Genomic DNA, 26,342 nt, shown 5'->3' on the forward strand with positions numbered 1-26,342 from the left:
TGATAGGACAATAAACACCGATATGTTGAACCCCTGTGATTTAAGAATATGTGTATGTATTTTTGCTAGAACAGTCTCGTGAGAATATTGTGGGTCTGTAATATATTTAATCAGCCTAACACTTTTTATATGCATTTTAATGCTTGGCCCCAGTGAAACAGATGGAATAGCTCCTACACTGAGCCCCCCATGATGCCTGCTTCCTTGTGAATCGCCAGTACATTCCCTACATGCATTACTGTATTTGCCATTAAAAGCTTCCCAAAAAGGATTGTTAGCACAGTCTAAATTTTCTTTACAGTTGGCCAGAGAGGATTTACTTGAAATAATTTAGTACTTTCTTAAGCAGTTCTTCAAAAGGAGGGTATTTTAAAAATGGACAGTCAGAAAGTGACCTGTTGGCTGGGCTGAACCCAGAGCCGGAAGCTTCCAGAGACACAGCCGAAAAGGGACTTCATCATGTAGAACCATGTTGCTAATTATATCCCAAAGGAAAATTATCATACATCTCCTAACACCTGAAGTTCTTCTAAAGAGACTGCTGAAACTGTGTGTAAAATATATCAAAAGGATACAGAGGAGACCGCTATTCTGAGGATTATAGGTACCATGACAAGTACAGTGTGTATGCCTACGTGGCTGCCCTTAGGCTATGGTTAATATGCCAGCAAAATAAGACAGTGCAACATCCTCATACAGCTCAACTGGGATACTCTGAAACTACTTTATAGGCTGTTGATTAAAAAAAAAAAAAAAAGGCAAGTATTTCTGTCGTGTCTGATTTTGGCATGGGTGCTATGACTCCTTTTAAAGGAATATAATCAGCCCTTTTCTGCAGAGGATGTTGGGCAGGTGAAGAGAGACCTAAGTGTCCTTGCAGTGCTGCTATCAGCTGAGAGGAACCTAAGAGTTCAGCAGAGGTGGCTTGGCTCCCTAAGCTTTGTGCTTCAGCTCTTGCCAGCTGCTACATGCAGCCAAATTGTCACTCCAGAACTTTTTGAGGTACTCTTGATTATAAAAAGCATTCCATTAATTTCCATTCATCCCCAGATCTTGGAAATCCAGACATGAACTGCAAGATGAACCAGGTGGAATTGGGGTGGACCAGGAAATTTCACCTGCAGTAGTTGAGTGTGTAAAACTTTTACCAGATAAATGAGATAAAGGAGGAAAACTGCATTAAATCTAGATAAATCAGTGCTGAATTGTGTCAGGAATGGAAAGATATTTATCAGTATGGTATTTTAGTGTAATATGCTATAGTGGTAAAAAGTATTGATACGTTTCCTTCATGCTGTGATTTCAAAGTTCTCTGATAATATATTTAGCTTCCAGTTTGTAATAAAGTCTGTGTGTCAGAGCTATCGGGACTTTGTGCAAGCCCTAAGAACCAGCTGGCTTCATATTCTAATCAAAGTAAAATCTCATTAATATCAGAGGCTCTACAAAAATGTTGAGCAAATGTTTTTTATAAAAAATAAATTGTTGAATATGTGGTGTGTAGCTAGTTGTAGTCTTTATACACCATTTCATTTTAACGTTCAGGTTCCATTAGTTAAACAAGTGCAACTTTTTTTGTTTCCCAGTATATTTTCATTTTTGTGTTGTTAAATGACTTATTTTAGGCAAAGACAAAACTAATTTGTTGGACAAGAACATATATTCATGCATTTTCTGAAAGCTAGTATTATGTTGATGTTTCTCTATGAAGATGTTACATTGGATATTTTTATGTAAATTTTAAGCAAAAAAATTAGAATTTTTTTTTTTTAATCATCACTGGGAAAGCAAGGGCTTTTAAAGCCAAACTTTTGCAGAGTTTTAATGTTTTTCTTACTGAAGATTGATTATTTTTTAAAAGCCACTACCTCAGTTATTTCTGAGTCACTACTAATTTAAAGTCAGACCCCCTTCCTTAATAGGTTTTTCATCCTGGTGCTAGTTTTTTCCTCTGATATTTTTACAAAAGCTTTCTGTATTCCCATTTGGATGGGTTTACTTCACAATGCTGCTTCTCAGGCATTATCTCTTGCCTGCAAGACTTGGCTAAAACCATGTTATTAATTGGTTTCCTCCCCATTTTCCTTTTACAAAGAAATGACTTTTTTAACCTTCGAACTTTGAAATCACATTGGTCATTTCTTTCTCCTTGCATTTTTCTTTTGAAGCAGTATTGAATTCCATTATACCTCCTGCAGTGTCTTTTAGGTTTGATCAGCTTTCCTGCACTCTAGTAGCCAAGTTCTTTGGGTTCAGATTTGCAGGTGTTTTTTTTTTCCCCGTATTTTCCAGCTACTTTCATTCTATTAAATATCTGTTGGTTTTGTTTGTTTGGTTTACCAAATAAGAGAATTTCAAACTCTTTCCCATAGTTCCACATTTCTAGGATAGCCGATAATTCAGAATAAACTCCGATTCTCCTTGTTGATAGATACTTGATTCTGTTAGTTACTCAGTAATTAATTATAAGACTTTCCCATAGTGATGTCATCTTTTCAGTTTATCACCCCTGCATTTTTGATGCTAAGATTAGCACTCAGTGATGGTTCCTTTTTGAAATTTCACCATTTTTTCCCTCCCTTTCTGCTGCTTCGGTAAAATCAAGAACCTATTTTTTCTACCCAGTTGTATTTATGAAGATGCTTGCCATTCCTTTTCAGGTTTGCTTGCGTGGTCTCATATGTTTGTCCAGTGTACCAATTCCAATAGCTCTGTCTTTTTCCCACTTACAGAATCATAGAATAGTTAGGGTTGGAAAGGACCTTATCTTGCAACCTCTTAAACTGATCTCAGCAAAATTGGGTTCATTCTTGTAGAGTTGTGTAATGAGCACTGGCTGGACTATGCGAGAGAAAAACTATAGTCAGGAATGAGAAAAACCAGCAAAAGGCTGTTGTCAGTATTCAATTTGGAAAAAAACTTTTGACATCCTGATAAATGCTGCTGATGTGGAACATTCAAATAAATTACTTTAGCTTTGCAAAGTGGGCAAACAAGATAGCCAAGAAGGCTGGAGCACAAAAGGGTGACAAAGTTTCCCAAGCTGGCAGGGACTTTACTGCAACAAACTTCAAATGTTTTTTTTCTGTCTGCAGCTATATTTTTATTTCATCCATTACTTGCTAGTCTGCTCCTCGAGTGTTGCCATCATCTAATAATGTAGAAAGTGGGAAAAGAATTTCTTTGTAATGAAGGGGGTTTGGTTTGTTGGTTTTTTTTTTCTTTCTATATAATGAAGCCATCTGAGGCCATCTCCATCTTTATGGTAGTGACCTGCCTCTGAATCTTGGTAGTCTAACTCGACTAATTTAAGGACTAAATGAAAGGTGCCATATTGCTGCTATGTCTTCCTGAAGCGTTCTAGCTGATAGAGGACTTTTTCTTTTCTTTTCTGCATTTATTTTGGTTTGGGCTTGTTCTTTTGCGTGCGTGCAGTTTCAGCCAAGCAGTAGCCCTGCTTTTTTTGTTCTTCTCTGGCTTTAATTCAAGATAACATTTATGTGAGATGAGAGAGCTTCAGGATACAGGGGAGAGATCCAGGGTGATTGGCTGCTGTTTGGCAGTGATTTATTAACGCAGCTCTCCTTATCTCCCTGACTGAGATCCTGGTACATTTACTACTCTAAACCCAGATAGCCAGAAGCTTCGTTACCTTCTCACAAAATTTTGTGTGTCATAGACTTTGACATTCCAGTTCAAAGCCTAAGAATGATTTAATTTTTAATATCAAACATTGATAGTTTCTAACTAAACTGTGAATCTTCCTTTCAGTATTTTGCTGTTTTGGTTGCATATTGCTCCTTGTAATTTAAATGAAGAATCTGCTTTGATTTTTTCAGACAAAATGCCATATGTTTTGCAGTAGTTTTTTGAAAAGGATGAACACTCTCTGGGTTTCAGCCAGACTTATTGTATTATGTGCAGGTGCTGTGGTGCTGTAATAATTAGGAGACCTTCTAATAGAAGAATCAGAGAACAAGGCAAGAAAATTACTATGACATGGGTTCTCTGCCTCTACAAAAAACCTGCTCCTTCCTGTTTTAGCTAATAGAAAATAGTAAAAATAAGTATGAACTGTGTTTCAGCCCATATTTAAAGGAAGCACAATAGAGAATTGATGGAACCATTAAATCATTATGAAGAATACTGTTTCAATCTACCTTGAAAAGAAACATCAAAAACCCCAAACCGAACATTAACTTCTAATTGAACAGGCACGCAGAGTAAAGGTCTGAAGTTCCTGGGTTAATACTTTGCCACTTACTGGTTTTAAATTATCTACATGGACTATTTCTTTTTTTCCCAAGCCTGACCAAATGGTCATCATGTTTTTGGTGGTAGGCAAGTTTGCAATAGGCAAAATCTTGCATTTTTTCTTTACCATGTTCCACCCCTAAGCCACACTATATTTGAATGAACTCCAAATGTTACTCTTCTGTTCTGCAGAAAGCCTATCATGGTAAGTCACCTGTTGGGAGATGTAAAGTAGGCAGAATGTATCTTTCCAAACCAACTTCACAGGAAAACTCGGCGATATGTATGCCTACACATACCCTTCCTGCAGGTGTTTGTCCGTGCAGTGTGAGCATGTACTCATGTACATGCCTATACATCAGTGTCTTTTTGTGTGTAGAGTGTATGAGCATGTTGTTATTAGAGGAAGCAGTGGTCTTCACAAGCTGTGCTGCCTCTTTGTACCATTGCCATCTGTGTAGGCTCTGTGCCTAAAGCTGTTTGACTTTGAATGTAACCTAGCAAAGTGATGGGAGTTAAAAGCAAAGAGAATATGACCTTAAATAGCAGTGACACAGCATGTTAAGGTTTCAGCTCATGAAGAATAAAACATAAAAGTTATCTTGGGAAGCTAACAGATAAATAATGACACTATGAGCCAAGGGGACAAGAAGGGAGTGAAAATGTTCTCCTAGTGATTATGGGGAAAGTGAAATGATTCAATAAAGCATTTTTCAAAGATGCATTAGGCTCAAAAAGCTGTTTTGGTTCTCACAGTCTGATGAACTAGATAATTAAAAATTTATCCTGACAGTATCATTTAGAGCTGCTAATTATTTGCCAGTTTTCACTTGACAGCATGATGCTGTATGTTAGACCTAATTGACATTATATCTTTCTGTATATATCAGAAGTAGAAATGGATAATGACAAAGGAAAATAATACTCTGTTATTACACTTTCATAATCATTCTTAGGAAATATCTAGTATTTAATATTTTATATAGTTGTCTTTATTTACAAGCATGCATTGATACTCCAAATATCCCAGTGCTGTTTTCCTTATTTTTCAGTTAGCAAAATAGAGGAAAATGGGTTATTTTTTGTCTTAAACATCAAAGCGCTGACTCTGCTTGTTTGTGGACTGACTGTCACTCAGAGACCCTCAGAATTAAGTTTTCAAAAGCTTTATACCCATTTTTGCCTCAGAAACATCCATACATGACATGTGCTTAATTTCTGCACTGGGAAAATGTATTCCTCCAATTAACTGTGATAAAGCTGCCCTTTACACCTTTACTTCTCATGTTATTGATTAAGCAAACAACTTCTGAGTTTTTCACCTGCTTCTCTGCTCAGTTCTGCATCTGGTCACTTCTGATGCTTCTATGCTTACCCGGGCTGTTTTCTCATCCTGTTGTGTCCTAAATGCTTTGAAATCATAAACTTTCAAGGGCAAAAACTCTTAGTTGCATGTTGCTCCAGTGTGCAGGCAGCATATTTAACCAAAATATTTGGGTATTATTTCTAGGAGATACTGTAATATATCTTATGACTAATAGTAATAATCACCCAAATTAACTTTACATTGTTCAAATTCAATCAAAGCCGACACTTAATGTTACTCCCTAATAATTCAGTCATGCTCTTCTTTCAAAGTAGTTATATATTTTTTTTCAGCAGAACACCTCATTGATACAGCCTTCTTTAAGTAGATGGAATGAAACTTTTCATGAAAAAGTTAACTGAGGGTATTTTGTACTGAGAAGGTAGGGCTGTAAAGTTATAGATTTGCATTGGAAAGATTCTTTGTTGTTCCATCCAGTCTAATTCTGCACTGTTGCTAAATAGTGATATTTGGCTGTCTGTTCTCACCTTGAATATTCTATTTCCCTTTGTAACAATTTTATGGTCTGCCCACAGCAACTTGTTAAATTGCCTCTTCTCACGGGGTTGGGATTTTTATAGGTTTTTTGAAATACAGCAAAATGAATTACTCAAATATAAAAAAAAAAGGCAGTAAATGGTTGAAGGCAGGAAATTTAAAGAAATATATGTGACATAGCAATCAGGATAGCAGTTGGAACGCACAAGGCAAAAAAGCAAAGCAAAATTATATAAAGCTGGGAGTCAAAGGAAAGGAGAATATAGTTTAAGTTCTATAAAAACAATAATAAAAAGGTCACAATAGAATAAGAAAAGTGATAGATTTGATAATCTTATGAAAATTGAAGGAGAAAAGGTGCTTTCATCAGATAGTAATGATTGTGTCCATTTTGATAAAGCAATCCACTGGTTTTCTGTAAGGCAGCAGTTAATTTTCAAGGTACAATTAGTAACAACAACAGGGAGAAATGTTCCCAGATATATGTATAACCTGATGCATCTGGACAAAACGCATCCTAGTGTTTGAAGAGGAAAAGCAGGAGAATGCTTAAAAATGATGCTTGGTGCATTCTTGAAGACAGGAAGGCAGTATCAGTCAATCCAAGAAGTTAAATACAGAATCACACTGTGGGAACACAATGCATGGGGAATCAGGAAATCATTGCTTAGTAATCCTGACACTTTATTCAATACATTCAAGTGTATATTATTTATATAATCCTCATGTGCAGAGAGAAGCATCTTACACTTGACAAATAGCCAAGCTGTGATGGAACAGAACATTACAGGCATATTGTTGCTTTTCAGCAGCGCTGCTCCCTTGCATTTGCTAGAGATTTCTGGAAAAAGCTATTTATTAAAGCATTCAGTACCCCCCCTCTATCTGATAGTTAATTTCTGCTGTAAAATAACACAGAGGCCTCCTAGTCCTGCTATGTGAGAACTCAGGAAAGCTCCATATCTAATCAAGGAGAAGAACCTCCTGACTTATTTCATGGTATTATACAACCCTGTACATGCTGTAGGTGGTCTACCTGTTGATTACTAATCCCGAGCATGCTGTAATAAACCTTTTGCTAGACAAAGTGGCAAACTGAAATGAGAGTTAGTGATTTCAAACTTCTTTTTGGCACATAAACCAAGAGGAAACAGGAGAATTGTGGTATTTCGTAGTGATTTTTGTCACTGATGATGCTTTTAATATTTATTACATTGTTAATGTATCAGTAAGTTAATGGAAATATTCATAGATTAATGACAAAATATACACTATAGTAGAAGAAAAATATTTAAGGCTGTTTTCATCCATTACACAGCTGAATATTGAAATAGAGCAATTCACAGTAAACTGATTAGGAAACAATGAGAATTCAGTTAGGTAAAATAATTCAGCTTAAATCAAAATAAGCTAATTTTTCAGAATGCTGTTTTCAGGTTCATTTTTTTCTGCAGGCACTTTCTTGAAAATAACTGCAGCCACTTCTTTAAAATCTCTTTTTTAATCAATAGTTTTTGCAACAGTTGAGATTGGGTTATTCATTGTAGTGACAACAATGTCAATGAACTCATTTGGCCTTAATGATTTAATTCTGGCAGCAGCTACTAATTTTGCTTATCATGAAACCTAAGGTTTTTGTATGTAGGTTAAAGATAAAAGTGGTTCCTGGAATGTCTGACAGGTTGGATTAGAGCTGCTGAGCCCTACAGGAAAAGGTCACTGCTGCAGTACACAAGGGAGGGTTGTCACTGGGGGAGGTGACATCGAATCTAGCCTACAAAGAGGGGCTTGGGCTCGGGTAGACTAGTCATTGGCAGGTATAAGTAGGATTTGCTTACTGTCTCCTGCTTATCTTTGCCTACCAACACTGCTCCTAGCTTCTAATCACAACTGCCAGGCAGCTGTCACATCAATGGGACTGTCAGCTGCTCTCCTTCCTTCTTTCTGCTCCCAAAATTATTTGTTTGTGATGTTTCCAAATAGAAAATCTTGAGCAAGCACAGCACTGCTGGGTAAGCAGGGGAAAATGAAAGACCTTTATTTACTGGCAGAGGTTTTCAAGCTATGGAAAGCTCCTTTAGGTTTTTATTTTTGAAGTTCCATACAGTATTCTGTGCTTATCTAGATCTCACTGAGAATTCATATTCAATCCTAATAACTTTTGCATCCCATTTAAATGGAACTAACTGAAGATTTCATTACTTAGGACTTTGAGTGCTTAGTCATTGGGGTGTAGGTTCTCTAAAGATTCATAGAATAATGTAGCATAAAGTGGCCTTAGGAGAAAATTTTACTCAGTTGCAGAAGGTAGTATTGGCTATGAAATACAGCTTACTAGAAAAATGACAGCTCAGCAGTTCACCCTGAAATGTCATGCCATTTCAAAGACTTATCTTTCACGGTGCTGCATGTTGCAAACTTACTAGGTTGTACATTGAAGCCTACATACATAGTGAGAATATGTAAATGGGAGTGTATGAGAAAGCAGAACTTTGTGAAATGACACCTGAATTACAAGAAATAAGAAGTGATTGCCAGCTTTCCATTTACATTTAATGGTACCTGGGTTACCAAGCCTTGTCTGCAGTGGCATTAAGGGTGCTGTCTGAGTTTGATGAACTGACAGTCTGGTCTCACTTAAGAACACTAACTTTGTTTTATACTGCACTAGATTGCTCCTTCTGGGTTATGTTTTTTCTTATACCAGCTTATACATGTTGTATTCTCTATGCAGTCATTCAGATGGTCCAGAATTTGGGGTTTTTTACTAGCGCTGTACACTCCTGTGATACTGCAGTACATTGCAACATAACATAGAAATTTTCTTAACAGTTAGGAGAGCAGTTGCAAATTGCTATAGATGTTTCTTCCCACTCCCAAAAATTAAACTTCAATGTGGAGAGTGGCCTGTTACAAGGTATGCATTACAAACTTCCACTGAATTTAATGACATTGCAGATAGTATGTAAATATACTATGCAATAGTAACAGGAGTCCTCAAGGTTTGTACACAGCTCCTGAATCAATTTAACAACATTATCAATTTAGGAACTAGCCTGGTTAAGTCGAACACCATTTGGGTGGATCCACATATAGTTTGCTACAGAACTGTAGAGCTTAGTTCAGGAGAGATCTAGTATTGAAAAGGCAGTTTAATGTTTCTACTTTCTGTTTGTCACCCAGCCTCTCTGCAAAGAGCACTTAGTACACGGTCCAAAAGGCAGAGGAAACAAAATTATTAGTTTGAAGAGCTGGGAATAGTGGATTTAGGTTTGGAACATGAATATTCATCAGATCATGCTTCCCTAAAATAATCATCAAGCACAACCTTTCTTTGGGAAAAGCTGTCAAGTTTGACGAACAGCACATTGAGAACCTGACTTAGAAATGCTTAACTCAAAAATGGAAGAATCTTTTCAAGCAACATTAAACAGAGCATTTTAGTAGTTTCCCGTTAAGTTTTCTTCAGTATTTGTAAAGTTCACTGATTGCAGAGAAATAAAAAGCGGCAATGTATAAAAGATGGAAACTTAGGGCTCAGGAGTAAACCCACTCCTCCCTATCAAACTTTAAAAAGAGGCTAAAAAATACATTCAGGTAATGTAAAGGGTACATTAGTCTGTCTCATATCTGGGAGTGCAAGGTAGAAGCAAAGGCAATAGGAGGCCTTCATGCTTTCACTGGCTAGCTGTTTTATTTGCTATAATTCTCTATCTGTCTCTCAAAAGACTGAATGGCGTGCAACAGCTGGGAATAGAAGGCCATTTTATGATGTCCCTAGCTGCTTAGGTATCACATTGTTAGACATCTACTCTTGAGAGTTTTGATCTCTGCCCAAATCCTACACGTCAGAAAGAAAAATGATGCTGCATAATGTCGTTAAATTTGGTATTTTGAATCACTCAGAAATGAGAGATGAAAACCCTGTAAGTTATGGTCTAATAACAAAGGAAATCTCTTTTCTCTACGGGAAAATCCTAGGAAAACGCTAATCCTAGGGCAAGGGTGTTTAGGGATGATTTATACCTCAGAACATAAAGGGGTTTTTTATGTTTATTCTAATATAAAAATGTATATTCACATTATCCTTGTGAATTCCTAATTCTTTTAAAAAGGCCACCTAAGCTCAGGCATTTAATTGTGCACTGCTTTTTGAAATGTCTGTGGTTCCTGCTTTTCAATTTCAAATTTGTCAAATTGATTTATATCTCAGTTTATTTTGTTTCTTCCCCAAGAGACTTCTGCTTTTGTGAGTGTCCCAAGTAAGAGATTTTAAAATAAACGACTTCCAGTAATAGAACTATAAATAAAATAGTGAATATTTTCTTCAAACTGAAGTTAGAAGTCTGTGTATCATAAAAAGCAAACAACCAAAAAGCCAAAAATTTGTTAGAAAAACCTATACTAAAGTACTTGATAAGATAAAATAATAATAAATGAGAATAAAATATCAGTAGACATCAGATTTATTTTATTTTTTTTTAACAAACACGTATCTTGACTTCTACTGGCAGGCTCATTTTGATAGTGGAAAGGAAGAAAAAAAGATATAATGAGATGGACTCACATGTTGTGCAATCTAGGGAAGAGCACTTAATGACTTATTTCCCAGGGTTGCACACTCCAGCATTCCCAATTGTAAACCACTGCATTTGACAGATTTGAGTATGACCAGAGGCCTGAACCATCAGCCTGTCATGTTCAGCTGTGCCAAATGATTTTCGTAGCTGCGCCACAGCAAAAGAGTGGAGGCAGAGCAGCTCGTTGGTCTTGGGAGACTCCTAAGCTTTGCCATATTAAAGGCAGACCATGACTGACTTGTAGCCAGTAGAGGAGGGAGAAATCAGATTTTGTCAAAGAAAATTCTTGAATAAGTGAATAAAACCCCAATGGAGTCTGCCTCTTTGTCATAACAAGCAGGAAACCTATGGTGTTTTCTTCAAGTATCTGTAACAGTTGCATTCTCTTTTCAGTACATGGGAGCAGATGCCAATAAATAGTTGGTGAAGCCATGAACAAGCCTATTTGCAGACTACTGCAACAGGCTTTGGACTTGGACTTTTGTTTGGGACTCTCTTGTTGTTACTCTTCACCAGCATTAATTTCAGTGGCATTTTGTCTTAATACCTAGGTTTCTGAAGAGTGGATCTGAGGCCAAAAGCCAGTGCATGCTTAAACCAGTACATGGATCAGCTCCCTCATTATGAGGCTCTGTTAGATGCAACGGCAATGTTAGAGGTGCCGCCTGAAAAACAGAACTTTGAACAAAAGATAAAAGAGCAAGCATCTTTATTAAGTTAGTGAGCTAGCAAAAGGTGGAGGGAGGGCAGAGGTCCTCTGTTCTCTCTGGTTTTCTTCTTCTTTGGAAAAAGTCACAAAATTTAGCAAGACGATTGAAGACTGCTGCTCCTTTGCCTTTGCTGTGGCTGAAGCACTATAGTCAAGAAAAGGGAGCAGTGTTTTTTGCAGGGGTTACTTCTGCACGGCTGCAAGGGAGAGTGGTCACCTTCATTTATTTCTTAGCAATTAAATACTTACATAAAAGTTACTCCTCCCATTGCTGGTCCTATCTGTTATATTTTAGCATAATAGTCTTGATTGTTACCCAGTATAATGTTAGCTATTCCTTTAACCCAGTTGTAGTCCTTCAAAATGATTTTAGGACATTTTGTGTTTATATTTATGCCAGTTATCCTGTACCTTTCCTGGATATTGAAAGGAGGAAGGGCGTTAGATATGAAACTTAAGACTTTTTATAAGGGAAATAGCTGTAGATATTATAAGTATTGGTTATTTATGGAAGGGCTGTAATCAGTAGTAGTACATATTTTGTGTGTTGGGGATTTTAAGAGGAAAGGGGTTTTTTTAAGAGGTAGAGTTTCCAGCCTGCCATAGCCTGTTCTCACTATTGCAGTAGCCTCTGCCCTTTCATTTCCGCTGCTTCTGATAGTTTTATGTGGTCTGTCAGAGAGCAAAGGTTATCTGAATTTCAGGTTAAATGGGAGACAGCAGGGCAATTTCAGATGAAAAGTACACAAAGTACTTGAATAATGTAAAGACAATGTATTTGCTCTGCTAGCGTTACATAGGATGATTTTTGCTGCAGGCCCTGTGTCACTCTCTGCAGTGCCTTTGGTCTCAGCTGTATGTGTCTGGGGTAGAGATGATGTAGCAATTCACTTCTTGAAACTCTGCTCCCTGTTGTTGTCTAGAGCTCTGACCTTTGTAAATGACATCCATCCTTTTATTTATGCAGGCTTTGAGCTTGGTGTCCCTCTCAGCTGCAATCCATCACATTTCCACAATCTCTTGCTGTCTGGTGTTTTGATGTCTTTCTTGCATCCCGATTCTTTCTGCAACACTGCAGATGAGTATTTTCATTCTTAGCTCTCCTAGCAGGTGGTAGAAAGGACTCCACTCCTTTCTGTTCTCTTTCCAGCATAACTGCAGGATTCATGCCTCTCCATTACAGTACTTTTTTGTCTTTTTCACATGGAAAACAGCATTGAAAAAACAGTGCTCATGCATCCTTTTGGTTGGTGTTTAGTTTCTTTGTCCTGATAATTTGAGATTCACCTTCTCACTTTCATAGCTCTCCTAGCATTGGGTTTTTTGGGGTGGTAACAATAAATAGCAAACTTGCTTTTCATATTACTAAAGTTAATTAAAAATTCACACAGTTGCAAGGGTAAGTTGCGCTTAAAATGTGTCTTGCTTGCAGCCCCAATGTAATCAGGATTTTTGAAAGATGTTTCAACTGGCTCTGAGCTGAGGTGTCCTATGCAGCAAAGTGGCCTGCCTGGAGGGACCGTGCCCCAGTGCCCAGAAGATAACTGTGTCTCCATCAGGATGCAATGGGCCTGGCATCACACCCTAGCAGATAGACAAGACTTTGCAAGTGCCAAAGTCTCCTCCCCTGTTGTCTGTGTCTACCATTTCTCAAGTACACGTGCATGGCCATGGTGGGCTGGGGAGGACCAGCCAGAGGACTTTTGGCACCTCATTCACCGCTTCGTGTTTGTCCCATCACAAAATCCTCTTTCTGCCCCTTGGTGCTGACCTCATTGCACTCCCCAAGTCACCCAGAATCCCTGAAAAACAGCCAGAACCAAATCCCTCAACCGTTTGATAGATCCTGACATATTACAGGAGTAAGTCCACTTGGGCAGTTATTTATGTGCGTACAGGGAGATCAGGCGTTGTTTTTCTCCTGCTGAAGATGCTTAAGGGCTGAAATGGGTCCCCTTTCTAAAACCTGCAGTTCACACCGTGCTGACAAGCCATGTCAAGAGTGTCTTGAATCCATGATAACCATTTTTCTCTTTGAGTCAATCTGGCAATCATACTAATTTTGGTACTTTCATCCCTTGGAGAGAGAACTCATAGTGAGATATGTTAGTGCTACTATATTTTCAGCTGAAAAGGGTGGTTTTAATGTGCTGTTTCCCTGACCTTTGAGCTAAAACCAGCTAAAAACAAGGAATATTCTGTTATTCAGCAAAAGGATCGCAATTTTCTAAAGGCTTTGGGTTCTTTTTTGAAGAAAACTGTTCACAATACAGAATGCGACAATGCCTTTAGGAAACATCTGTCACTATACAAGGGAAGAATACCAAAAGGTTAGGGTGCATAAAACCTAGTATTGTTGTTAGTTGTGTACCTTTAGAGGTTATATCAAAATCTGCCATATCTTTGTAAAGGAATTTCTCATATTTTGACTTTGGTTTTGCATTAAATTATGAGTGATTTTTTTTTTTTTTTTAATTTGACACAAGAGCAATTGAAATTTGTTTGATTTAAGAAAAAAGAAATAAACTTTTTTAGTATTATTTCAAGCATCCATTTTATACTATTCTTTTATTTATTATATTATTATCTATAATTTTTTTCATATGACTAGCATATAGTATTGTATTTAATTGAAAATGCTTCAATTTAGAAAAGGCAGTTTTGTTCAGTATTAAGTAGAGTTTTCCACAGTGATTTGAAATATCAAGTGAAGTAAACTAAACATCTGAAGACTAAGATCTAAAAAGAATATTTACAGTGTTCTACTATGCCTGGTTACACAGTGCAAAAAAAGTGTAATTTCTGATATTAACATGACAATGCAATTATAGGCTGACTGAAATTTATATATTAGTTCCTAAGTTTTTCCATTTTTTGAGGAAATCATGATATTTCTATATTGTGAGATGTTTCATTTGCTATCAAAAAATCAGTATATTGTCAAATATGTTTTGATTTAAAATTTCCAGCTAGCTTTATATCCACATAGCTTCATAATATTCATCCTGCAGAAACCTGAGCAATTTATCTGGCCTGCAGCTCACTCATACAACCCTCATTTCTCCAGACTCCTTAAAATCAGAAAAGGATTAGGCTGAATTTGAAGTAAATGAGCTCCTATGCTCATTGGGAAGATGATAAACACATGGCACACAGATAGTACTTAAGAGATCATGGAACTGACAAAGATTGGGTACCACTGGTATATGAAATAACGAATACATATATTTGGAAACTTCTAGTGATAGAATTGATTCCAGTTGAGATCTCTGAACAGAATTAAAATACAGTGGCTCAATATTTGCTGTTAATGACCATGTGAAAAGCAGCAAGGTAAAAAGAGGTGCAAGTGAATAGCATTTAAAATTGCTGCAAAAGCCTGGCACAAGTCAGGATTAAAGATAACATTAAACTTTTCAAACAGAAATTATCTAAAACTAACCAATGTCAATAATCTAAATGCCGAAATAGCTCTTTAATGCAGAATGAGAACATATTGAACATTTGGGGAAGTGAAAAAAAAAAAAAAACCAAAACAACAAATCAAAGCTAGGATGATGAAATGCAAACAAGTTTTGTTCTGAAATCCATGTTTTCTAAACTCAGCAGCCTGACCTTCACGGGTGAAAAGGCTAGAAGGAATTAAAAATCAGGAAAAAAACCTCCAGATCTCAAACGTGAATAAAAATGTTCCATGAACCTATTTTTCACAAAGAGAATAAAGATATGCCTAGGCCAGAAGTCTGGTATTGTCTATGGAATCATGTATGTCTGCTATATTTAATCCACATTGCACATTTCCTCTCAGAGACACTTCTACTTTGCCTCTGTCTTCATATGACTTCATGAGAGTCATATGTCTTCATATGACTCTTCATGTGTATTCGCATGAGAGTTACAAACTATACTTTTTTAAGCCTTTATGTTTTCTGCAAAGTTTTATTAAAATCAGCCAGGCATCATGGATGAGCAAGGGCCTGAAGGCCAGATGCACAGAGAGCACGAGCATTGAAGTCTTCATTCCTTACTAAATGATGTTCACAATCAGGTCATGCAGAAGCAGAAGGTCCCTTCCTACTTCCTGCTAAAGCAGTTATCTGGGTCACACACTACAAAATCTGGGAAAAGAGCAACAAGTGTAACAGTCCTGGCAAACAAAAGCAGAAGAAACAGCTTTGTGTTCTGCCTAACTTGTCCTGTTCAGACAGGTCGTTGTCATGATGCTGGCTGCAAGCAAGTAAGCCTATTACTTAGGCTTACCCTGTTATCTGAAAATATCTGTGTGGATCAAGCTGTTAAATAGTTTCAAGGGTGAAGATTTTTATTCAGAAGCCCTTGAGGCATGGAACTAGCAGCTTTTCCCACAGTTGCGACTTGTTGCTAAACTGAACAAACCAGCACCTTGTCTTGAGGCCTGCTGGGAAAAGCTACATTGAAAGAGGGTGGGAATGGGAGGAAGCCCATTGCTGCCATTTGCTTCCAAGGTATTATTCCCATACTTTCAGAAGGGCTGTATTTCTGGCTGTGCTCATGTGTGGTGGGGAGTGTCCCAAGCTCTGGTGCTTTCCCTGCTTGTCAGATGTCAGTGCAGGACTGAAAGCTCTGAGACCACCTTATGCCAGTGGGTAAGAAGGTTATCAGGGACTGCTTGCAGCGAGGTGACAAGGGCAGGAGGTGTCCTGCAGTAAGCTAGTACTGTCAGCTTACAATTGTAAAGAATTATTTAAACAAAAAGAAATGAAATTACAAATTAAATATAACAATTTTGTTTTAGTTTCTGTCTGCCACATATTTCCATCCTCAGGAAAGGACAATGGGGGGTAACAAATGTCTCTCACAAACCAAAACCAACCTTGCTTTATTCCCAAGAGCAAAGCTGAATAAAACTGTTGGGTTTAAGTCTTGCTATTTCATGAAGATTTGCAGGATGAGTATCATGACCAGAAAGAGCTGTTATTTACTTCTCATCATTCTGCTAGCACAGTTGTATGCACTTTTTTTCTTCAGATTGTATTTCGTCAGTTACAAACAGGAAAAACAAATCCTAGTTTCTGCACATAAGCCAAAATAGGACAAGCCCTTCTAACAACAAATATTCTTAAAGTTTGAGAGACCATGCCTGCGGAAGAGATTACCAATTAATCACAACTTTGACATCAGGCAAATAATTACTGGGAACAGATCTCCTCTGAAGAATTATCTGGAAGATCTGCTTGGTTTCTTCGTATACTTCTTTACTCAACTTCATCAGAAGGACAAGGTTGAGTAAAGTGCTTTGATTTTTCAGTACCTCCTTCCAGCCAAAGCTCTTGACTGGCAGTTTGCAAAGGTGAATGGCAAATTCTGCTCATCCCAGGGTGTCTTAAGGTGGTGGTTTCCATATGATTTTCCTTCAAATACAAATGTGGATGGATCCCATGAGATGTTTCTTTATGCTGCTGGGATCTCGTTTCTTTCTTCACTTTTGGGGATGTGAATTGACCATATACAAGGTGAAGAATGACATTTTTACTTCTTAAAGTGATAAGGTAACAAGGAATAGAGTTTTGTACTGCATTTGTGTCTTCTGAAGAACTGTATGGGCACTGTAATTTGTTTATTTATGTCCATTCAACTGATGTTAATTAACTTATCTGAATCTGCATTTGAAAAACTTAAACATCTCTTGGATCCAAACAGTGTATTAAAAATATAAACAGCAGAGGGAAGATAATTCCATCAAAAGCTTTTCTCCCTTGGTTTGTTACGATATTGTCAACAGTTCCTGGTGGAATTACTTCCTTACGTCTTGCTTCAGCCCATATATTACTATTTTACACAGACTGTTCAAAATGTAATTAAAAATGAATGCTGTTTATCTGCCTCATGCAAAAGAACTTTACATTCCAGAAAAAAAGATCTTTCTAGTAGGATATTTATTATTTTATTCAACTAGCACTTGCCTGCATGCCATTTTGCAAAGTTCCTTCTTCTGATTGTTGATACATTCTGTTACGAATTTAGAGGGAGCTAATGACTTCTGCTGTCCCTATCATGTCAGTTTAAGTGTTCTATTCAGAAATAAGTGGAAACTAGAAGCGGTTCTGGCAAAGAGTTGTTCAGATCCTGAGGTGTGGGTATGCAGGTTTTGCAAGGTATGTAGAATTATCACAAGAAATTTAAATCTTCCATCATTTTTTTGTTGGTTTTTTTTTTTTTTCCTGCAGGCTCTGAAACCAAATTGTTTCTGAAAGCACTTATTAAAAGCTTGGAAGAAGAAATATGGAAATACAGTGACCTTGCAAAAATGCATTTTGCTCTAATTGTGCTCATGGGCTAGAAGTAATTTCTGTAGTAGGATATTATTTTCTAATTGGATCTTCTTATAAAAAAAAATTTCAGACATGAAATAAAAAATCCTCCCAAAGTGCTACTGCATGAAAGCAGATACATTTATTCTTTTTAATTATAAGCAGTTTTCCTTAGAATATGCTGAATGCATCCATTTTGAAATGCACAAGGCATGATTTTCTGTCCATGACCTCGAAGTAACTCAAGATTAACGCTTCAGTGGTTGCCTTGTTTGGGTATGACAGGTAATATATTGCACCTGCTGAGGAAAAGGTGGTGAAGTATGAATCCAACTGGCTATGTTTTCATTTAGCTATGAGGATAGAATAGCTATAATGGAATTCATAGACCCTGCAAATTTCTGGTTTGATGCAGGGCCCGGGCTTTGGCTCTCACAGTCTGTGAATTAAAACGAAGTATTGATTTTATGAACTCTGTGCCATCTTGAATCTGTCTGTGAAGGGTCAGCATAGCTGTTTTATGAATAGTAAGCAGCTGAGCTCATAGGAAAAGATTTAAAACAGATTAATTCATGATGAATTAAACTTTGAAGGGGAATGTTTGCCAGCTGATATATTGGCTGGCAATCATGAGATTGTCTAGCGAGAAGTCCCTTTGAGTAAAACAGTCCAATTATTTTCTTATCTTTTCTTCTTAATGAGCCAAGAGATCATTTCTGTTCTCAAAAGTCAATTAGGAGGGGTAGCTATAAGGTCTTTATTTTAGGCTGAATCCTGCCTTACTCTCCTGAAATATGTCCTGAAGTATGGGAGTCAGAGAGGATGGTAGCAGGCTGGACTGCATCGTAATATGCACTTCACTGTGTGCTGTGGAGAAGCAACATCCACCCCATGGAGTGTGTTGTGGAGGCTGATTTATGTATTGTGTTCCCTGTTTTATGGATTTTATGTGTGTGGGACTACCTTAAGCACAGACCGATGGCCAGTGAGTTCTGTCTTCCTCTTTCAGGGCTTATGTGAGCAAAGAAAGGTGTACTAAGTTCAAGCTTTCTACTGTGGGCATCTAGTTTCGGTCATTTACCTCTCTGATCTCTCTCCAGTCTTTCCTGCTTGTTCTCTGTCTGTTGACTAATGGATTAAATGCCAACCTTCGATTTCCTAACTCATACTTAATATAGATACCTTGCATATCAGTGACATGAATTGTCTTATACTCCAGGTAGCCCCTCACTTCACAGGTGGCTAAATTTGGAGATTTTGCTTTTCCAGGGCACTATTGGCTAATTTAAGTAACTATCCAGTATAACTGAGGGTGTCCCAGTCCTAGCCAATGCAGTAGACTAGTGTACCAGCATGTTATTTGGCAAATGTGGAAGGAGGCTATGCTAGTTATAACTTCTGTTTCTCACACATCTACTATTTCTATGAACAATGGTGTACAGACATCCAGGGACTGTAAGAGAGGGATGTGGAGACCTGCATCGTCTGAGGAGTCATTGACATAAAACAGCCAGCTGTGTGAAGCCATAGGAATGGATAACACCTCACTGCTCATCTTTGATCTGATCTTAGTATGTATTTGTTGATCTTCAAAAACACACTCAGGAGTCAAGTTTCTCTTTAGCACTGTATGTTACGGAGCCCTGTCCAGTTGTCTTATTTTATCTTTAAGACCATTTTCCCCAGTAGCAGAAGTGCATGTGGGACTACCCTGTTTGTAGCCACTATGGTAATGAACAATTAAAAAAAGTTTAAAAGCTCAGAGTTGTTCTGGAAAGCAAGTAAAGGTTGTTTTGCTGAATGTGTTTGTTCAGATTTCCTGAATTCCAAATCCATACACAAGTCCCTGGGGATACATGTGTGCCACTGGCACTGGCATTAACAGCAAGGTGACTAAGGATTTCTTGTTTCTAAGCAAGGCACACAACGATTGTAGATCTACGACTATGATCTAAAGCCCTTCATGTGCAGTACAAAGCATGTGACAACTAAAGTGCTATTTTTTTCATTCAGAGTTACAGTCCTCCCTATATAGAAGTTATTTTGACGAAATGAGTTGTTTAAGAGGAAAGGTTTTAATGTTGTTTTCTAGACCTGTATTCTCCAAGCTGTAGTTCCTGCTTCTGCTCTCAAAAATGGGTAATGAGCCAAAGAAAAAGAATGCCAGCAACTTCTCAAACTGTGCCAGGGGCTGTACACACTGAAGGAGCCATACTTTTTCAGCAGACTCTATAGCACTTTGATTGTAGTCTTGCTACTTTCATATGTCTGATGAACTGCTTGTGAAAAGCTTTTTCATTTGCATACTTAGGCCACTTTGGCTGGAGTAACTCTCAAGAATTAGTAAAGTATGCTAATTGTTGAAACAAATTCCAGGCATTGACTCAGCTTCACTGAGATGGCAAGTTTAAGGGCTTGTAGGAAAATGATAAAAATAGCAACAGGAAAGGAGAAAGGAACAATCATTGTGGTTGGGTGCTCCGCCATGTCTTGTCTGCACTTATAGACTGCTTTGATTTTCTGAAACAAATACTGTGAAAGGAGGATATTTTAGGTATTCATAGAGCTAACACAGGTTGTTAATAACACTTCCTCTTGTCGTGTACCTTCAGGAATCGTTGCTCTCCCAGTGCAGTGTATTTTATATTTTCAGCCATCACACAAAACATCTAGAAAAATTTGTTGCATATTCTGTAGGTCTTGATTATGTAGGGTATGATCAAGTATTATCCGGCCTGTTTCATTTAATCTTTGCCCTAGAGCTCTGTTGCTTTTGCCCACCTGCTGTGTGAAATTATGTCTTATCCCACATAAATATTCCTCATTTGGCCCATATACTTCAGCATGTGAACTCAGAATTTTATTATTTTCAAGAAAAAAAAACCAACAAAAAATACTTGTGGAAAAGCAAACACAGAAGTGTAATGAGCACAGCTGAGTGTAATTTATCTTTCCATTTGAGGGAATACTTGTGGGAATATGTTTATAATCTTTGTTCAGTTCTACATACTGATGTTAAGCACTGGGTATTTTGACTTCAGACACCTTGCTATTTCTAGAACAGCTATGTGATAGAAAGGTCAATGACAGGATTATTATGGAGAGATCTTTTCAGTACTAATACACACTAATGAAAGAGAGACAGAGAGTGGTAGTGAAGACTAACCAACTGTATAGATGACAAGTTGTGGATTCCTCAACTTCATGGAGTATTTGATGAGATCAAGGAGTCAGAACTTTGCTTGAAGCATCTGGAGCAATTTATGGAGAATTGGGATGTGTACAATATTCGCTTTCAGCACTTTCAGTAATTAGAGACAATGTGGAGGCCTTCTCCAGGAAGTGTTATTTCTTGGTTCAAAATGAGCAAGAACTGTTCAGATTCAAAACATGCAGGCTGGAATTAGAGGTGTGTTTTAGCTAGTGCTAATAATCTCATAGGCAAATGTGTTCATCAAATTAAAACACAGATCTTCTAAGCAGGAAAGAATATTGGTAACATTACTGCAAAGAGCCTGGGCAAACTGAAAGAACATGAAATATGTTTCAGGATGAAGGTTGTAACACAGTGGCCGTAGATCTAACCAGGGGATGAGGCGGAAGCCCCTCAATGTCTGTTACTTGGTTGGGCACACTTGTTCTAGCCCACAAGAGAAGGGACATTCCTACTGCAGTACAGCTTCCCTGATGAGATTCAGCCCTGTGTATGACTGAAGTGATGGAATGATTATCAGAATTAGAAGTTTGATAAAGCTGAATGTTACTCGTGCTGTGTGAAGTCAATGAAGTTGTAAAAGCACTCAGTGTAACCTTAATTCGGATTTCCTCTGCACATACATTTTTTGGTCAATCGTAGTTTAGTCAACAGTATCTCCCAACATCTAAAGTCCTTATTTTATATAAAGTTTAGATTGAGGGTGTTCAGCTTTAAAGCAGTTATTTCAGCTTTAAAGCAGTTATTTCACCTTTCCTGTATTCCTTGTTACTTATCATGTGCATCCCCTTCATTTATTTATCATATGTCATTTGAACATTTTTCTAAAGAGAGGCTCTTTTAAGGTGCTTTTTAGCATAGTGTCTGAATATCCACAGCAGAGATTGTGATTTCAAACTCCTTTGTGTATGTATTGTGCCCATTTTACAGATAGAAAGCTGAGCTACAGCAATAGTAAAGGAAAAAAAACCTGCTGTATTTTGACATAAGTGACCTAAATTTTAAGATACCCCTGCAGCAAACGATAGATTCAAGGCATACATTTGCATGTGTTACATCTTTGCAAGTCAGATTCTAAAGAAAATTAGAAGCTCTGTATGCTGTCTGGCTTATTAAAAATGTTGGTTAAAGCAGTCACCTAATAACCTGCTGGCTGTGAGGAGTCTGGTACACCAGGGGCTTCAATTGTGCATCACACAGTCCCTTTCATTACAAAAGTCTTTCAACTTCTTTGAAAAATGACAGAAGGCAGCTTGCTTTAATGCAAAATTCAGATTCACCCCTAGAGCTGACCTCTTACAAGCTATAAATTAATAAAGTGTTTCTAGAGAAAAAATAGTATGTGGTTGTGTTATCAAAAAATGTGTTGTTACGTACATTCCTAATGAGAGCAGTGAGTGCTGGGCTGTGTGCTTGCTCTCTGTTTTCTGATTTGAACCCAGAACTAGTCAACACCCAGCAGGCTGAGCTGAGCTGCTGGATAGGGAAGAGCCTTTGGCCAGTTAGCTGAAAAAATCTATCAAGCATATGCAAACAGTGATTTTGAAGAGATTTATACAAGTCATCCATGTTTCAGAGGATTTATCTTAGAAACAGCAAAATGCACATCCTTTATGTGAAGATTATGGCTTGCTGAAGTTCAAGGTTCTTCTCCAGTTCTTCTTAGGATACAAGGGTTTCTCAAAGAAATGCTTGCCAGAACTTGTCAAAACAAGGCATTTTTCTCTTAGCTCCAGTCTCCCAGATAGCTGATCTGCGTTTACTGTCATTTTCTTTTCAAGAAATTGACCTGAGGCTGACACCCAACAACAAAAAAAGCAGATTTTTCCAAAGTTATAAGTAGCTAAAATGTGGTTTTAAAAAGCGGAGTGGTGTCAGGCATTAATGCGCAGCAGTACTAACCTGACCTGTCATAAACTCTGTAGGAGGTACGATAAATGAAAGATAAAATGAAAATGAGAGATGAATTTTAGCCAGTGTATTGAAAGCCTATATTAGGTTCCTTAGGCACAATTTGACAATGAATGTTGTTTTGATGAGGGGTAGGAAGAACAAGAAAAACTACAGTGAAAATTTGCCACAGACTCCCACAAATGGGTTTTCAATCTGAAGTTGATGCACATTTAATTTTACAAGATTTGTTCATCATTCATTTGCTAGTTTAAAGGACAAATGAATATAAATCATCAATATTTTTTTCCAATTATAAATAAGGCATCTTCATTATCCAAAGTGTATATTAGCTCATCTGATACCAACTACACTATCTAGATACAGGGAAAGAGAGCTGAAAAGGTGTAAACAGTACTGAAAGATAGGAGAACAAGCTCAAACAACTCTGGACAATGCACTAAAATTGATCTTCATGCCAAAAGCTGGCTGATACAGTCCGTTTTGTTGGAGTTTTCAAGTTTTACAATGTATTTTAAAAGGGTTAGGAATCCCTTTGAAAGTAGGGATCAGTTTCTTTAATAGTCCTTAGAAAAATGCCATACAGGAAAGAAAGAGGGTTTTGATATTCCTGGGTTTGTACAGGCATACTGAGTATCAGCAGAAAGTTGGGGGTATGAAAGCCCCCAAGTTTAGAAAACATCTTGAGCACCTACCATTAAGAAAAAAATCCAGATAAATATAGTGATGACTCTGAAAGGTCAGTAGTGGATGTGTCAAAATAATCTTACATATATCTTCCAAGACAGCCATGAGTGTTTCCAGAACCCACTTAATAATCCACTGGTGAGTGAGGTGTGATGTGTGTGAAACAACACAGAGAAGCCGTAATAGAAAGGAAACATGATCATAGTAATTTTTACCTGAAAACTTCAGCTGTAGAACTATTTCAGAATTTAGAAACTGTGAATCTTCTTACAGAGAAAAATGAGCATGAAGTACCAGAAATTAAACCAGAATCAAATAACAAATGGAGAAATAGAATAAACCTTGAGCTTGGTTCCCAGGGTCTTAGGGTAGACTCAGACAACTGATGGTCAGGTATTAAATGACATGAATGTCATACATGAAAAGTTCATGTTGCTTGTAAAAGAACCCAATACATCTCATTTTGTATCTGGTTTATGGTTTTGGTTTTTTTGTTTTTATTTTTTCTTAAGTATCTTTCAGTAAGTGCGTATTATCTTTTCTGAAATTTAATCACATTTAATATTATTTACATTTTTATCCATCTTTAAGGCTCTCAGTCTTAACACTGTTATACAAGGTATATTCTCATGTGGTACAAAGCATTTTAATAATGGCTTTTAGCATCAGTGAAATGCCATATCACATTAGACAGTGAAAAATAGAGGAAGTATAAATGACAAGTGCTTCAGAGGTGGTTCTTAGGTGTCTGTGGGCAGCTTATAAGGTATGATATTATAATTGCTTAGACATTAAATTTTATTATTAAATTACTCATGTATATTACCTGGAAGTGTAACAGAAGACATATCTATTTGTGTCATTGTACTCAGTGGTGGAAAGTGCAGCACTGTAATAAACTCTTGTCCTCTGAAATATGTTTATCTTTTCACCGAGCCGGCTTACTAATGTGATTTTCTACCTTTCACAGAATGAAGGTAATGCTTGCTGCAGTTGCTATGATACAAGTCTAGTGCACTGAACTTTCTGGTGCATCAGCACACATTTTATACCATGCAGTTCACTGTCACTGCCCTTATGACTTTCTAGAGCCTTCCCTGAAGAAGTGGACAAATGAATTTAATCTCCCAAATCACCATGTGTAAAATAAGGATTCACATATATTTTCCTTGTTTGCTGTGAATGACCAGTAGCAACAGTATTGAGCTTTAACTTGGCTCTGGGATTGAATTTTAGGGGTTTTGTAAAAAGCAGCTCATGATGTAGGCTATAGAAAAACAAGGATATTAAGTACTCTCTCTTACGTTTTGAACTTTACCAGCATGAATAAACATGTCACCCAGCTTTGCCTCTCCAGAAGTTATGTGTCTAGAACAGGCGTTATCAACCGTTTCCTCTCTAGGAGAGGGAAAGAAATAAAAAGGCACCTTCAGTGGACAGTTCATCCCGCAAATGTGAGATATTTTAAGCAAGGATGAATTCCCTCATAAAGGAGCCTGCTTCTTTGTGCTGGTTAGAGAGTACACCTAAATAGATAGCTTAAATGAGATGCCTAACTGTTATATAGAGTACACCTAAATAGATAGCTTAAATGAGATGCCTAACTGTTATATAGCTAAAACTATAGGAGGTGAATCCTAGTGAAAGTGAGAAGATGAATGGTTTTCAAACTCTGTGGCCTGGGAATAATCCAAAACAAGATTGACAGGTGGAGATGCAGCAAAACTGGGAGTATATGTCAATAAACTTAGAGTCGTAATGTAACGCCATGGAAAAGCAATTGCGTAGAGAAGAGTCTGAGAAACACGGATCAGCTTCCCTTCCATGGAAAAGCAAGGCTTTTGTGAGAGTGGGTAAATGACATTTGTGTAAAAGTAGCCTTTCTCTCATTTACATCCTCTGCCTTAATCTCCCAAAGCAGAAGAGTTGACAGCCTGTGCTTCTTGAGAGATGTATATTGTGTTCTCTGTCAGCTCTAGTGACTGTATTGCCAGGGAATCCTATTTTGATGACCTTGCATGCACTAGACAAAGACTGAAGACAAGAAAATAGAACTTACAGAAATACTGGCTTCCTGCTGACAGTTGATTAGGCTGCAGAAGAGATAGTCCTTTTATTTTTCTGTAGCTTGGAAATCCATCAGGTCTCTCCAAGCTATTAATAATGCTTTGGCTAGCAAAACCAGGTAGGTTTAATGGATTTCCCTGCCAGTGTACTGAATGTGATTGCAATGAAGCATGAAACAACCTGTTTTAATAAGTTACGCTTAGAGCTGATGTTAATTTTTTAAAAGGCATCTGGGTCTTTCATTAATTGAGCTAGCAACCACTTGACAATGAGTGAATAATTAATTAATAAGTCTGAAAGCTAATATACATTGTACATTAGTAAATAGCACTGAAAATTTTCTGGTAAACCTCTTAGAAGAATAAATAATTGTGTCTATTGATGTTGAGATGCTTTCTGCCTATCAAGACACAATATGTAAAGTAGATGTGCTCCTTTCTCTGCAGCTGGGATGACAGCAGCTCAGTTAGTAGTGGCCTCAGTGACACTCTTGACAACCTCAGCACGGATGATTTGAATACCACCTCATCTGTCAGCTCTTATTCCAATATAACTGCCTCTTCAAGGAAAAACACTCATGCCCAGGTGAGTATTTATTCATTGCCTTTTCTTGCAACACCCTGCAAACATGCAGGATAACAAAGAACATACAGTATCAATGCCTGTGAAACAAATGAAATACTAATATTGTAGAAACTCCTCTATCACACTTGTGCGTAGGAATTCCGTGGATCCTACCGACCCAGCCCTGACCTGTGGACTGACA

General features: G+C 37.5%; 1 protein-coding gene across 2 annotated transcripts in view; it reads left to right on the top strand.

Annotated features, from left to right (window-relative positions):
• The window catches only part of NAV3 (neuron navigator 3), a 265,118-nt gene that overhangs the window by 170,618 nt on the left and 68,158 nt on the right, over window positions 1-26,342 (top strand). For both annotated transcript variants that reach the window (XM_065669303.1, XM_065669312.1), the window contains exon 13: window positions 26,023-26,161. In XM_065669303.1, the coding sequence (XP_065525375.1) occupies window positions 26,023-26,161 (139 nt within the window). The remainder of the gene's footprint in view (window positions 1-26,022; window positions 26,162-26,342) is intronic.

The sequence above is a fragment of the Lathamus discolor genome, chromosome 1 (assembly GCF_037157495.1).
Source record: "Lathamus discolor isolate bLatDis1 chromosome 1, bLatDis1.hap1, whole genome shotgun sequence".
Taxonomy (NCBI): domain Eukaryota; kingdom Metazoa; phylum Chordata; class Aves; order Psittaciformes; family Psittacidae; genus Lathamus; species Lathamus discolor.